General features: G+C 42.4%; 2 protein-coding genes across 5 annotated transcripts in view; one reads left to right on the plus strand and one right to left on the minus strand.

Moving 5' to 3' along the window:
- Positions 1-54: 54 nt before the first annotated feature.
- Positions 55-6,724, minus strand: Timm21 (translocase of inner mitochondrial membrane 21). Of its 2 annotated transcripts, XM_052742725.1 has the most exons (7): positions 6,163-6,724; positions 4,067-4,129; positions 3,884-3,981; positions 1,880-1,953; positions 1,692-1,797; positions 563-671; positions 55-474 (listed from the first exon to the last, which is right to left on the minus strand). In XM_052742725.1, exons 1-7 carry the CDS (start codon positions 6,455-6,457, stop codon positions 452-454), a joined length of 768 nt encoding a protein of 255 aa, XP_052598685.1. In that variant the 5' UTR covers positions 6,458-6,724; the 3' UTR covers positions 55-451. The 2 variants fall into 2 exon arrangements, with proteins under 2 accessions (XP_052598685.1, XP_052598686.1); XM_052742726.1 differs by lacking the exon at positions 563-671.
- Positions 6,725-6,900: 176 nt separating this feature from the next.
- The window catches only part of Fbxo15 (F-box protein 15), a 56,412-nt gene continuing 47,511 nt past the window's right edge, over positions 6,901-15,801 (plus strand). Inside the window, exons 1-2 of one of the 3 annotated variants that reach the window (XM_052742722.1) lie at positions 6,901-7,501; positions 14,528-14,638. In XM_052742722.1, coding sequence (XP_052598682.1) covers positions 7,173-7,501; positions 14,528-14,638 — 440 coding nt within the window. In that variant the 5' untranslated portion in view covers positions 6,901-7,172. Of the gene's footprint in view, positions 7,502-14,527; positions 14,639-15,801 lie in introns of those variants that run through there. The other 2 variants (XM_052742723.1, XM_052742724.1) reach the window with 2 other exon arrangements.

A 15,801-nucleotide genomic window follows, 5' to 3' on the forward strand; every position in this document is an offset into this window, starting at 1 on the left:
ATCTTTGTGTTAGTTTTATCTTTATTTTGTAGGTTATAGAAAAACTACACACTATTAAAAAGCATAAAATACTGAAACTTTTATTTATGTGGTATATAAATTTCAGTAACAAAAATTTATCATGAACATAGAGTTGAAATACTGTCATGATTGACAACTCCACATGATAAGTAAAATTTGCTACATTTCATGATTTTCACAAGAAGAACTCAGTTTGGTTTGTTCAAACTCATGATCTCTCACATTACACTCACTTTCTATGTGACATACTTTTTATTTTTGTTTTTCTGAACAGATTCTGAAAGAGTTATTAAGATCACAGTGGCGATGAATCCCTTTATTCCCTGCAGGAAGCAGCAGGCTGGCTTGATTCTCTTAACTCTCTTGGGAACGATTATCTTCAACAACAATAGATCTAGTCGGAGCCACTTCCACAAATACGTATCGAAATTCAAACCGGCCACTCTGTGGGTTCTGAAAAACATGAAGAAGTTGGTACTCTCTCCTGCCGAGGGCCGTGGCATACAGCAGGTGACAACTAGTGTTCAACAGGTCGACCTACCAGATGGGTAACTGTTGAGGAGCCCCACTAGGCAAGTCCGTGGGGTCACTGGCCATGGAAACCGGTTGTTTTCTGTCTGTAACGTTCTCAGGTGCCACCACTTACCTCCCTAAAAAGAACAGCTATGGGTTTTTCCCACAGCTTATTGGTAGTGTGTTTTACATCTCTGGGCACACATATAGCTGTGGGTGGTTAGGAAGATGATTTCTGATTAAGCTGTACAATTCTGATAATACTAGAATATTTTTCAAAACTGACACAGAAAAGTAACAGTATTCTCAGTCACAAGGACAGCTAATTTTGGACTACAGAACAAATTCAGAAAAGACTGGCTGCTCCTGCAGAGAATATATACAAAGGCCAATTCCCAGGTGTTTATTGTGAGGCACCTTTAGTAGGCATAACCCTCTGCAGTAATTGACTGTCTGCATGTCCTCCCAGCCTCAGTTTATGTTACAGGACTCAGGGTTCAGCCAACTGACTGCTAACTGTTCAATCTTGAATTTCAATGTCACTTTCTGTCTGGAAAAGAGCTGAAGTGCTCACTGGCTGGCCAGCACAACCTTCCTAGTCTGAGAGAAACGGTGTGACTTAGCATGTATTATGAGAATGGGATGGACCCTGAAAAATGTAACATATAATTGTCCCCAGTTTGGCTGTGAGAGGGGGCTGTGCAGAGCTGTGTGGAGAGCTGCTGTGTAAACTGCTGGGCAGAGGTGAGACTGTGTGTGCTGAGGGAGGGATGTAGCCGAATGGGCAGAGAGAAAAGTGTGAAATGAAGAAGTGTGAGAGATAAAAGAAGACGTAGCATGAGAGAGAATTGGAACTACAGATTTAGAATAGCGAGAACTGGAACTTAAGGTTTAGAACTATAGAATTAGAACAAAAGAATTAGAGGATATTGAAGAAGAATAAAAGAGAATTACCCTCAGATTGTGTGTGAATTATTATGGATAAGAAGTCTTTCTATCTCTGCTCTTGAGAAATCTTTCTCTGAGTAACCCTGGGTAGCAGTTCTGGGAGCTGGACTCCCTGGTTGTTAAACTCTCTGGAGCTTAAGCAACACTATGCTCAAAATCAGTGGACCCCAGTGACCCCTTCTGACCCCCATGACCCAAGACTGGCATACCTCTTCCACTTCAGCATGCACTGTTCCTTGCTTCCCTGGTTCAGAGCCCTCAATGTAGAATTTCACACGGATGCGCTTTAGCCCATTTTTTGCATATTCAATAAAACTGTCAAGAAAATACAAAGATGACATCCAGGTTCCTTTTATTTAAAATTTATGCTAGAGTTCTCCCAAGGACATTGTATTACCTGACATGCTGTCTCCGCCCACGTCTCGACATTTCCCCGTAGCCTTTAACAGGCTCCCCAAACACACTGATCACCTGCAGAACAGACACCATGCTTATTTCAATGTGACTCTTTTCATGGCTCCTGTATAAATATTTTCTGACAATCAAGTGATACATTATTTGTTTGCACATTCCAAGTGATTTTAAGAAAAAAAAAAAAAAATCAGTATGGTAAGGGCCCTTAACAAAAATGGTGACCCAAAGAAGAAAACTAGAAATAAAAGGGCATTATGTAGAAATCATACCATAAATAACTTAATATTTTATGCATGGGGCAGAAATGGTTCACTCTGTAGTGTCACTTGTAGCTTTAGAATGACACCGGCTGTTGAAGCAGGGGGAGGGGCTTGGATCTGCCTCTACTGAATGTACCAGGCTCTGCTGACTCCCCATGGGAGACCTTACCTTCTTGTAGGAGGGGGTTGGGGAGGTGGGTTGGGGCCGGAGGAGGGAAGAGGGGGATCTATGATTGGTATGTAAAATGAATAAAAAAATTTCTTAATAAAAAATAAATAAACATGCATAAATATGCAAAAAGAATGATACAGGCTGAGGTGAATCTGTCTCCTCTCCTTACAAGAAACAAAATAAACAAAAGAATTGAAATATTTCTCTAGTAGCATTCATATTGGAAGATAAAATGGACAGGCATTTGACATGAAATTATTAGGTGTCTAGTATTAAAAGCTGAGAGGTAAAAATGAAATTTTAAAGCCCTAAGCACGGCGAGGAAAAAATATCAAGTAATGATGATGCTGTTAAACTAAACCAGGTGCAGGTCTTTTCTTCCTAACGAGAAAATTCACTTGATGTAGAAAGTTTGCATTGAATTTTCAAAGCAAACACGTTGGACTCCTCTCTAAAGAACACAAATTGAATACCAAACTAAAAATACCATAGTTTGTCTCTTTGCAGAGTGTCCTTATTACTGCAAGCGTGCACGAAAAGGAAGGTTGTCAGTCAACAGACACCAAAGCCCCAAGAGCTGAAAGAGGCACTAACTGACAGAGTTCACAGGTAAGCCCAGCAGTGTCAGATTAGGATTATCTACTGTAAGGGGCACATAGTCTGGCAAAAGTGGGACTTAACCAGTGCTGACAAAACAGACCTGCTGAAGTTTAAGGACCAACTAGGAAGCTATGACCACAACAACACTCACTCTTTCCTATACTCTGTGTGGTTCTCTTTGTCCCAGTCTGTGATTACCACTGCATCCTAATACAGGCTAGGCACCTACCAGAGGCCACAAAGAACTCCCGGAATTCCAAACGATTACAGTGGGGTGTCTTAAGTGTGGTCTTTGCCAAAATCAACTCTCTTAGCTATACTTCTCAGTCTCCCCTCTGTGGTTGAGGACACAAAAGGAAAAATGCCAGAGACCACTAGCATCTGAAGTATCCACCCTGACTCAGAGGCATTTAACAACCACGAAGAACTGGTAAAATGAAACATACGTAGTGATCTTTGAGTGCCAGGATGCTGTGGAATAATCCTGTACACTGTGTAAATTACACTGTGATTGTTTTACTAAAGAAGCTGACTGGCCAATAGCCGGACAGGATAAGGTTAGGTGGGAAAACCAGACTAAGGAAACTGGGAAGAAGAAGGGCAGAGTCAGAGGAGTCACCAGCAAGACACAGTAAGGACATAGGAGGTGCAAGATAAAAGAGAGGTAATGCTATGTGGCAGAAAGTAGATTAATATAAATGGGTTAAGTTGTAAGAGTTAGCTAGTAACAAGCCTGAGCTATTGGCCAAGCATTTAAAATTCACATCAAGTCTCTGTGTTGGTTGTTTGGGAACTGGCAGGCAGGAAAGAAAAGTCCGTCTACACCAGGATCAAAGTGAGTCAGTGAACAAAGACCTAATAACATAAAAGCAACCCAAGCAGCTCAACACTGTAGGGTGTCACTGCTTCAGAAGTGGTGCATTCCTGCTTCCCAACATCTCATCAGAGAACTAACCTCGGGATGTGTTCTGCATTTTTCTAAGGCTTTCCCATATATAATATTAGGACTGGATGAAGAAAACAGCTCTTTGAAAATCGTGTAGAACAAGCCACCTGAAAAAGCAGAGAGAAAAATGAGGCAAAGCCATGGGGTGAGAGGCTGTGGAAAGGTATTCAGACACTTGCTGGGTTCTCTAACCTGTAATGCTGACTCCGAAGAGCACCACTACCAAGTAGGTGAAGTCTCTTCCAGCTTCTTTCACTGCAAAGAAAAAAATGTTGATAGGTTACAAGAGTGTCCACAGTACCCTGGCCCCTGGAGGCTTGGTGTGTTTCAAGCAGGTGGCACGTGGGGGTCAAGGTCCAACGGAACAATCTCAGCAGCTGATCTCAATGCTCCTGAGCTTCAGAGTTTCAAAATAAATCCCTCATCTTAGTGCTAACCAGGCCTAGCCTCACTTAGCTTCCAAGAGCGGAAGGAAATAGGCTGTCCGGTGTGGTATGGCTGTATACAGGGCCTAGCAATCTCTGTACTTCTTTCACTGAAGGTCATAATGTTGATACTGCTTCCTTCCTAGTGGCAGAAAACCCTTACCAGTCTCTCAGATCGAGAACAGCCACAGATGAGCAACATGGACACAGGTTTGCCCTGTCCAGATCAAGAATGCCAACTCAGTCAACCCAAAGACAAGGGAACAAAGGGACCCAAACAAATGTTAGCAACTCTTACTAGTACCAACCCACAGGTCCCCACTGACTGGTGCATGAAGTCTTCAAACTGAACTTGGACTTGGAAAGTAGGTGGCCAGGACGATCTATGAATCAAATAAACCTACCGAGGCTGTTCTTATTTTTCTGCACTAAGTAAGTATATGAACATATGGATTAAAGAGAAGTCTGGGGAACTAAGGTAATCAATCAAGATATTATTATGGGGGAGTATGTATTTATACACATTATTTACATAAGTGCATGCAATGTGCAAAAAGCTATATCATCACAGTGTATTTTTTCACAGATGCTGAGAACATTTATCCCTTTGGTACACTTATAGGTTAGTATAGTCACATTAGTAATCCAGATTTCTCTAACTTCAATCCTTAAAAATTTGTTTTTCCAGAAAATCAAAAATTAACAGGTGGTATTTTCCCCCTACTTTTTTCATATGTACAGTAAAATATTATAAATAAAACCACTTATTTAAAAATAACATACTTTTGGGTTTTAGTACAGGTTGCTAACTTGAAATGTGTTCAGGGGGCTAGAGAGATGGCTCAGTGGTTAAGAGTACTTGCTGCTCTTGCAGAACTGGAGTTCAGTTCCCAGAACAGACATCTGGTGGCTCACAATTGCCTGTAACTCCAGCTACAGAGGATCTGACCTTTTCTGACTTCCACTACACTCACGTACACACACACAAACACACTCACGTACACACGTACACACACACACACACACACACACACAATGAAAGAAAATTTTTAAAAAAGAAAATAGAAATATTGCATCTACCAAAATTTGTATATTTTATGGGATTGATCTAAACAATAATTGCTTCATAAATCCAACCTCTTTACTAGGCTCAGGGGCTGAGGCCTACAATGACAATCTCTATTCCATTATCTATATATCATAAACTACACGTCAACAGACATTGTGTGGGGCCCGAAATTGAGAGTGTAGTAACAATTAGATTAAGACATAACAGTATTTGTTTCTGCTTTCCACATCAGGTCATTGGCCTGGGCACCCCAAAATCCTGTTCCTTCAAACACTCAGTCGTGATAGCAATTTTCTAATTCAAGAACCAATAGCTCCCGTAATGTCTACTGTAAAGCTGTGAATATTACACACACTTGTTAAGTTTAAAAAATTCTCGTTAAATATTACAGTCTTCATCCTTCTGACTTTTTTGACCCAACAGTCTCACACAAGATCCCATTCCTTGTGTTTCTGCAGTCCTCTGCCTCTCTGTTATTGAACAACATAACACTTTCTCTATAGGCTGATAATAATATCTCTTCCTATTTATCCACACAATTATTATTCGCATTGGAATAGTTACACCAAATTCGAGATCAATTTTCAAAACAATTATAAAGTTGTGAAAACTGTGGGTCGACAGTGTTTGGTTGTAAACTATATATTTAACAGTTCTGTTCATTCTTTTAATCTTTATAATTCCCCTACCCCATCTTTAGACGTGAACTCAGCATAAAATGGTATTTGGCAGATTTTGTGACGTTGGCTGGGGGGACTGGTCTTTACCGAAGTAATGTAATATATATATTTTACCTTTCTGAGACGTCGAGACGCTAGTTTCCCCTCTCTGATTTCTGGTAACAGAGACTTGCTTGCTGCTGTCCTCTTTTGCTTTCTGGGGGTCCGGTCCTTGTGTCCAGAAGGTTTTCTGGGTGAACCCCAAAACAGTTCTAGGATGCACTGTTTTCTTCTGCTCTAGCAGCCCCCATCTCAAAGGCTGAGTCTTCAAGGAAGCTTTGGTGAGCATAGAGTGTGGCAACCATTGCCTGCCCCAGGACCCGGGCAGCTTCTCCATATGCTGCACAACTCGTAGAAAAGCACAAATCATGTTCACAAAAACTATGAGGCTTCGGGATTGCAACTTCTAAAGCTTAGTAATCCACACACTCCAGCGGACAAAACATGAAATCAACTCATTTACATTACACAGTGTGTTAGATGGATATCAAGATGAAAAAATCTACAAGAGAGGTTAGGCGCACCTTGCTGTCCTTTTTTTCCTCTTGAATTAAAATGTCCTTTTAAATTTAAAATGTACCTTACTATTGACATTCACATCTTGCCCGCCATGCTTTCGCAAAGCCGCCTGGGAAATCCCACACATCCTGGGAATCGCAGTATAAGGACTTCACTTTTACTGTGTAACCACAGAAAAAGGAAGGCAGGATGGACTACATCTCCCATAATGCCAAGCAGCAAGCCCCGTCTGTATTCCCAGACGCCTCTGCGCCGGCCTCTGCGCGTGCGCTGAGTGTCCTTACGGCAGGATGAGGCGGGCTTGTTAATGGCATCCCCGGTTCTTCAATGGCTGCGTGGGTTAAACAGAACTTGCAAAATCGAATTAGTTGCAAATTGCGTGTTCTCATGGCCTTTTTATAGAGGACTGTCAACTGAGAAGTTCATGTCGTGGGTCTGCCATAAATATGAGAAAGTGACAATTTCAGCGTTTCCGTTTCTGCTCAAGAAAACAGCTAACACACGTAGATGAACCGGGCCACCACAGGCCACCCGACCTCAGCTCGGAGCGGTGAACTGGCATCAGAATGACCGGGGCATGGGAAAGAAGCCGGACCCGGAAGTGTCCGGAACGCCGTTCCCGAAGCAAAAGCGGAGGCGTCCACCGGGAAACTCAGCCCACGTCCGCGCGAGCCTGGACGCGGCTCTGCGCACGCGTGAGGGGCAGCGCTTCACGTCTGCACTGTCGCCCCGCTAGAAGGTACCTTTGGGTCTCCATGGCGACCGGACGCGGTCGGATGCTGTGGCCGGGATGCTTTGGCCTTCAGGCGCTGCGCGGGTGCCTTCTCGGGGACGGCGCTGGCGCTGGCGCGGGGGCCGCTGCGGCTGCGGCAGCCGCGGGGCGCTCCGGGTTCAGGTGACTCGGGGCTCGCGGGTGGGTCTCCTTTCGGTATCCCACCCCACTGCTCGCTCTTTCTGGAATATTTTCATTGGTCCCACTCTGGCATGTGACTCCTGCTTCTTTTTTTTTTAAACTCGTGAAAGATCGTTCAGAACGACAGAGGGGAACCTCTCCATCCTGGAAACCTGGGGTACCTCAAGTTAGGACACAAGTAGAGGTACTTTGGAAGTAACGTGTTACTCAGCATTCTACCCATTCGTTGGTAGGCCCCGGGGTAAGGCTCTCAGGAGACTTCCAATAGCTGGGAGCGAGCGGCAGCGCACTTGGGAAGACAGGTGAAGACTTTCTGCTTGCACGGGGCACAAGGCTCTCAAGTACCTTTCTTGTATTTTAGAGATTTTAGCACGAGAATCACACCTTAGCCTTTCTGATGGCCTTGTAACGTGGAGTAGAATTTCTCCATCGAAACCCAGTGCTAAACAGGTGCTTCTAGCCATCAGGATGGCCTCGAGGCATGTACTCGTCGACGTTTTGTGCACCTCTCCCACCACACCAAGTTGTTTTCTAGACAGCCACGTCTTGTTATGCACCTCTGTTTTAGTTTGCAGTGTTCCTGTTAAGTGTCAGGGCCTGCAAGACCACTGTTCCATCCTCAGGGTTAACTTTCTATTTCTTTTAAGGAGTGCCTTTAAGCCAAAGGATATTCCTCTCTCACAGTGAGAGAAACGATTTTAGGGCATAAGAAAAGGACCTCTCTGAAGAATCTTTATTCACCCAAATAAGTACCGTACTAAACTTGCTTTCTTGTGAGCTGTTTCTAGCACTGTGCCCATTACTCCAGTTATAGTTTAGGTGGAGGGATAATGCTAAGAATTTACTTTTTTTTCCTTTTCAGACAGGGTCTTTCTGTGTAGCCCTGGTTGTCCTATCCTGGAACTCACTCTGTAGACCAGGCTGGCCTAGAACTCACTGAGATCCTTTTGCCTCCGCTTCCCAAGTGCTGGGATTAAAGGCCATTGCCCCCACGCCAGACAAGAATTTAAATTCCTGAGGATTTTCACTTTATTTCCAAGGCTTACTTGATTTATACATGCAACAGTTGTGTACATGCTTTTTAAGCAGCCAAATATCTTTGTGTAGGCCTAAAAATAACCTGTTAATAGGTTATGTCAACTACCTAAGTTACCTCACTCCCTCCCCAACTCCAGGGCCCTGCCCTATGTCCTTCCTAAGTCCCCTGTTCTTACCCTGTTAAAGAAAGATGGCATCATTATAATAGTTGTTGACTGAGTTCTCATGGACACGTCATAAGACTCGCGACAGAATGGTGACCTTGTTTGCAATAAAAAGCGGAAGACTGGCCTTTAACCTGGAAACTTTAATTTTCTTCTATTCCTAAAGTTATTCTTTAGGTAGTGCTCTGTGTGGGAGAGCAAGATGAACTTCATCTGAGTCTTTTATTTCTTTTTCAGTTGGGTGACCTTTCTGATAGATCGATTTAAATAAAGAACCTGCCATGATGGTGTGGGAACCTGCTCTCAGCCTGTGAATTTGACCTCTGTAGATTCTTCTGGTAAAGAAAAGTCAGCTGTTAGGAGTAGAATGGTTGACTATGCTTTAAGAAGGCAGTTATTAGCTGTGCTGTGGTGGCGCACGCCTTTAATCCCAGCACTCTTGAGGCAGAGGCAGGCGGATCTCCAAGTTCAAGGCCAACCTGGTCTACAGATTAAGTTCCAGGACAGCTAAGGCTACACGAGAAAATTGCGTGTCAATTAGGAATCACTAGTTCCTCATTTAACGCAAAATAAGAACATTTATAAACGTTATGTTCTATAAGAAATACAGCAGAATGCATATCAGGTTTGGTTAATTTATACTTAGTCTAATTTGATTTATTTCATACTAGCAAATACAATTTAAAGTTATTTTTATACATGTCTTGAGTTTATTCTAAGCTATCAGGCAAAATGTTGACTCGAGATGTATTTACTGCTAATCCATTGTCCTTCTGTCTGGATGTTTTCTTTGTGGTACTTGAAAAATGTTTCCAAACTAAACAGTGGATTTGATATAGAGCTGTTTGAAGATATGTGTTCAGCTCACTGGTTGTTTAGTGAAGTGGCTCATTTACAATGTGAAGTCAGTTTCAGGAAGAAGTGGAGATGTGCTTTTCAATCATGCCAAAATTAAATTGACAGATATTTGAAGTGGTAAAAAGAGCTCCAAAAGGGTTGTCAGGAGAATCTTGGGGTGCTCCTCTTCTAGCTTGGGACCATAACATCTTTTAAATTATCTAGTTGGAGACTTATCCAAAAGTAGCCATGCCGTTTTTAGAAAAGTGTTAAAATACCCTTGCTTTTCTTAAATGTAGTTGTAAATGCGTTCCCTTGTGCAGAATATGCCATTAAGATGTATTTGAAGAATAAACTGGTAAATAAGCTGTAGTAAATGCTTTAGTCAAAGATACACATATCTGTTCGGTATCAGATTAGGGAAAAGCCTTTGGTACCTTTTTCTTTTCTAAATAACTGATGCCAGAAAGCACCTACCTGCCCAGTCATTACTTAACTGTGTAGGGAGAGTAAACAGCTTGATGTTGAAGATGTCATAGTACACGTTTGTGGTGGTATTGTGTTCCCCCAAATATTGTGCACTCTAATAAACTTATCTGGGGTCAGAGAACAGAACAGCCACAATATTAAACATAGAGGTTAGGCAGTGGTAGCACACACCTTTAATCCTAACATTCCAGAGGCGGAAATCTGTCTGGATCTCTGTGAGTTCAAGGCCACACTGGAAACAGCCAGGCATGGTTACTCACACCTTTAATTCCAAGAAGTGATGGCAGAAAGCAGAAAGGTGTTTAAGGCGTGAGGACGAGGAACTAGAGGCTGGTTAAGCTTTTAGGCTTTTGAGCAGCACAGTTCAGCTGAGAGTCATCCAGTCTGAGGAAACAGGATCACCTGAGGAATTGGCGAGGCGAGGAAGCTGTGGCTTGTTCTACTTCTCTGATCTTCCCGTGTTTACCACAATACCTGGCCCTGGGTTTGTCTTTATTAATAAGACCCTTTAAGATTCCTGCTACACACGTTAATCTGCAGTTCTTGTACACATACTTAGAAACGAGATGACTGTTCATTTCATGAGATTTTTCTTAGCAAGTGAGCGAACTGCCTGGATTAGGCCTCCCTGTGTTCCCATGTTTCTTGAAAACTGAGTAGTAATGTGCCTCTCAGAGGCATAGCCCTCAGATGTGGGCAGGGGCCACAGAGGTCCTCTTTCTGATGTGTAAAATTGACACAAAGATTTTGGGGGCAAATATTAAAATAATTTAAATAGAAGTCTTCATAAGACATAAAATATTAAGAGAACATAGAAATTGTACTGAGTCCTGCCTACTGTATATTGCTACCACCAGACATTGTTCTTATGACTATATCTTAGCTTCAATATGTTGGCTTTTCTTCTGGACATTTGCGCGCACGCGCGTGCGTGTGCGTGTGCGTGTGCGTGTGCGTGTGTGTGTGTGTGTGTGTATACACACGTGCCTTTTTCTTTTAGAGAAATTAAAAAATACATTTACTATTAAACTATGGCCTGGTATTTCAACTGGTGTATTTATTTGGAAAGTGTTGAATACTGCCTGAATGCTGTGTATATTGTGGGTGCTGAAGATGACTACGAGGTGAAAGCCACTTGGTGATAGTAGAGAAGACAGTCAAGTTCAGTGTTTGATGGTGACATGGTGACACATGGGGAAGAGCTTAAAGGGCTCGTCCTCAGGAGCTGGATTAGAGTTTGAGATGGCTTCCAAGGACCTCTGAATGAGATCATGTTGTTGGAGTAAGTGCTTAAAGTAGGTGAGTAGCAAGCTATGCAGATAGCTGGAAGACAGCCTGGGCCTGTTTGTATTGAAACGACTGTGTAGCTATTGCCTCTCCATTGGCTGTTGTTGACGTCATGGATACAGTGCGACTCTACCAGTTCCTGTCCTTAGGCTGTTTCTACTGTTTTTCTTCTCCAGGACAAATAGCTTTGAGGTTGACATTTATTGAGAGAACGATCAGGGCACGTTTTCTTGAGTTAAGGCTTATTTCTGGAAATGGAATTCTGGCTTTACAAACGTGTCTGCTCTTTAAGGACCTCACCACTAGACTCCCTGCTCTGTCTGTCCTTGCACCAGCGAGATAGCTAGCTTCTCTGTAATGGTGAGCAAGAGTCCCTAGCATGTTTGGTTTTTGCTTGGTTGAAGTTTATGCATCATACTATTTTTCTTTGTTCTTTTAGATAGGCCTAAGGTGTGTGTGTTTGTGTGAGGTTTCCTGCACCTAAGTGCAGGTGCTGGTAGATGCCAGAGGCCTTAGGTTCACCTGGCAGTGAAATTCAGGCAGTTGTGAGCTGCCTGGTGTAGGTGCTAGGAACCACACTGAAGTCCTCTGTGAGTGCAGCACCCACTCATAAACCCTGAACCACCTCAGCAGCCATCAGCGTCTCTTGATTGAAAAACTACCCTGTGGCAAAACACGGTTACCAATATCATAATGCTTTTTAGGTAAGTTTACACTTGACTCGCCACCACAGTGTTTGTTTATATTGAAAAGAACTGTGTGTGTTAGTGAGAGAAAGTGCTTAGTTTTCATTCAGTGCTTAGCGTGTGTATGAAACCTTGGATCAAGCCTCCACATAGATGGTATATGTAAGTCAATATAGACTATAAGAATAATCACAAGTAGTTTTAAATCACTTTAGAATATGTTCTTTAGAAAAGTCATTTATTGTGTTGACTGGTACTTCCCTTCTCAAAACATTTTGTTGTTGGAAACGCTCCATTTTGTGGTTCGTGGTTAGACCAGTCCTAGGAAGCTAGTATTATTTGGGCATCATTCTTTGCTTCTGATTTTTGTGTGAGGGCCAGGTAAATGGGCTTGAAGCTTTTCTGCTGTAGAAATCTTTGTTTAAACACAGAATTTCAACAGAAGTATAAAAGTATATGATAGAGAGGGTTTTCTGGTTAGAGAGTATGGGGTGACATTCTCAGACTTTCAGATATATGCCTCTTACCCCCCGCCCCTCCTTTCTGCTCTCCAGAGTTGGACTGAGACCCACTGTCTGGCCTCGCTCAGACTGGAGAGTCAGATGAGACAGGATGCACACTGGGCTACATTTGCTCAAGGCTGAGTGCAGAAGCATGTGCTCTCTGCGGTTTCTACTGTGTGTGTTGTTACCCTCCAGGCTCTGGGAGAGTTTATCCACCCTCTCATGCCAGGCTGCCAGGGTGCAGACCATAGCTAGTATTTATGAGGAGCTTCTCATGTGCAGGCCACTCTGCTTGTTGCTAACCAGGGGAGAAAAATCATTGTGCTGCTGCTCAGAAGTCTAGAGGAATGCTGCTCGTTGAGCAAGGCAGCTGGGGACTTGTGGAGGATTTGACGATTACCGATAGATACCTATTGGGGTGTACTATCTTGGCAAAAGCTAACAGGCTGCATTGCTGCTCAGTCAACTGAGGCTTTGGTTAAGGACCCTTTGTTGCTTGTGCTTCTAATGGTAGAATGTGCTTGGAGTTGAGAATTGGCATCTTTTATGGCCCATTTGGTATATCAGCTTCCAGTGAGTTAATTAGCTTTCCATTGAAATTCTTAGCACAGCCTATTTTTGCTTCTAATCAAGTCCTTTGTTTGGTGTTATTCCAAACACCAGGTTGATCCTGAGGGTGGTTAAACATTGGTGAATGAGAAATGGGTAATATGTACTCTGTATTGCACCTTAAATAGCATGTAGGGTGTAGAGTTGTATCAGTAGCTGATGGATGTGTGTTGTACGTTGCTCAAAGAAGTAGCTTCTAGGCATTCCTAAGAGCAATAGAGTTCACTAGCAGAGCTCATGGGGCTACTTCCTCAAACCAGGATCTGTGGACTGTGACTGCCTGTTCCTTCAGCCCTCCTCCAGTCTGCTAGTGAGCCTCACTTGTTTTCAGGACTGACCTTAATACAAACTTGCTTTAGGAACTTTGAAAGAGTATGTTTATTTCATCAGTACTAAAAACCTGTAAATTATAAGATGCATTATTTTATGCATCTCTAAAAAGACAGCCAATTAAAATATAGTTTATTGGATATATGATATTAAAATGTAGGAAACCTTTGGATATAGGTACTTCTGTGCCTAACTAAAGGATAGTTAAACCTTTAAAGGATAGTTAATGCTATCTTTTGAAACTCTTTTCAAAGATCAACCAAGTTGTAGGTTGTGTTGACAGATCTAGCTCACAGATAGGAAGTTATTAAAAATGTATGGATTCTACCTTCATTAGGTTTCTGTTATATTAATGAAACTGGCCGCTCAATATGTCTGTTTTAGTTTGATTTACTTGTTAGCTTGACACAGCCTAAAACCATCTGAGAAGGGAATCTCAGTTGGGGATTGACCAGATCAGATTGGCCTCTGGCATCGTTGTGAGTGATTGTCTTGACTGTTAATTGATGGAGGAGGGTCCAGCCCACCGTGGGTGTCACCATTCCCTGGGCATGTGGTCCTGGGCCGTAGAAAGCTAGCTCAGCCTGAGCCTGTGGTGAGCCAGCAGGCTGCATTGCCCCGTGATTCTGCTTCTCACGCTCCTCCTTAGGTTTCTGTTCTCATTGATGAGCTATAGCCTGTAATAAGCCCTCTCTCTAAATTGGTTTTGGTTAGAACATGCTGTTGCAGCAACAACGTGAAACTAGAGCAACATGTTTATCGTTCCCCTTTGTCTCCCTCACGTACATTTTGAAACGCCCCTTCCACAGGCCGGCAGTCTGTAATGAGCACCAGTACTGCACTGTACGTGCAGACTTTAGGTTTGTTTACCTACCACACACTTGATTTGAACCCCCTCCTTCTGTCCCTTCCATTCTTTTCTCCTTCTGTCTTTACTTCCAGAGATGAAGTTTCACATTGAATAATCTTTGGAGTTTATTGATCCTTCAGAATTTTGTAGAGGGGAACAGATAATTCACCTCATTTGGTAATTATATAACTTGAATTTCTCACTTGTGCTTTCAGAAAGGGTTCTGGGGTCAGACTTGTCAGAGGCTCATCTGTCTTGAGGCAGTCTACGAGACATGACCAGCCCAATGAGAAGTCCTCCTCCATCTGTTTTATATCCCTGGACAGGTACGTAGCCTGCTTCTCATGGGGTGGTGGGCTTTAGGCATGGGTTTTTTTTAGAGAAAATTATAGTGCAGCATATACCAAGTTACTATTTTGAGCTTTCTAAGAATAGGGTTATGTAGGAAGAATGTACACCACGGAGTTTGACATGAGTCATGAGCCTGTCACCATTATCCTTATTAGACTAGTTTTATGAAACTCAACTTCTAAAGGTGACAGGTACATTGAATTTTCCTTCTATTAAATTGTTCTTCCTAATTATTCACTTCTTAGTAGATAAAGACCCATGGAAAGCCAAAAGATCATGTTTTTTCTAAAGTTGTATGAGCCTATGGGGTTTTTTTAGATCAGATATTTTGAACTCTTTGTCACTGTGAGATCTGTACTGTGATCATTGGAACCAAAATCCGTTCAGTCTTTAAAAAAATTGTGAACTGATGTTTAAGATGCCTATAGATGTGTGTTATAATACCATTATGGGATACATTGATGTAATTAGCATCCCTTGGAGCCCTGCCATGTTGGTATTTTACCCCAGGATGCAAAGCCTGAAGACCCTGTGTATTGCAAAACTAATTCACAATTGGACATTTAATACTGTATCATAATTAGTTCTGCCAATAGTACCATATTTTATATGCACATTTCAGTGTACTTATTTTAGTATATTTTTTACATATAGAAGTCAAAAGAGATAATTAAGGACCCTAGTTATGTTTAAAACCCTTTACTCTGGGAATAGGATCTGTCACATAAATCTGATGCTGTACTTGATGCTGAGGGACACATGGTGAGCCCTTACATGTTTTTTCTACAAGCTGATAGCCTACTGAGAGAGAGATTTTTTTAAGTGAAAAATTATAAATTGGGGTGCATGCTGTCAAGAAAATGAGTGAATTTCGTACCCCAGAATAATAAAATCGGGTGGTAGGAGAGGCTTCCCTGGTGAGGTGACTTTGAAGGTGGAAAGTGAAAGTTGAGATTAAAGAGCTTGGAGAAGAATGTACCAGAATGGGAGCCCAGAGGTGCAGAGGTGGGCAGGCTTCCTGTAGGAGAGGCACCAGGTAGCTAGTGTGATGGGATAGGCACATGCTCCCATGATTTGGGGCTGCCAGGCCCTTGGTAGTAGCTGGACTTCTAAAGTATCTTGTTTATATTCTTTGTCT

Source organism: Peromyscus californicus, unplaced genomic scaffold (assembly GCF_007827085.1).
Source record: "Peromyscus californicus insignis strain IS unplaced genomic scaffold, ASM782708v3 Scaffold_17__1_contigs__length_78620276, whole genome shotgun sequence".
In the NCBI taxonomy this organism is placed as follows: domain Eukaryota; kingdom Metazoa; phylum Chordata; class Mammalia; order Rodentia; family Cricetidae; genus Peromyscus; species Peromyscus californicus.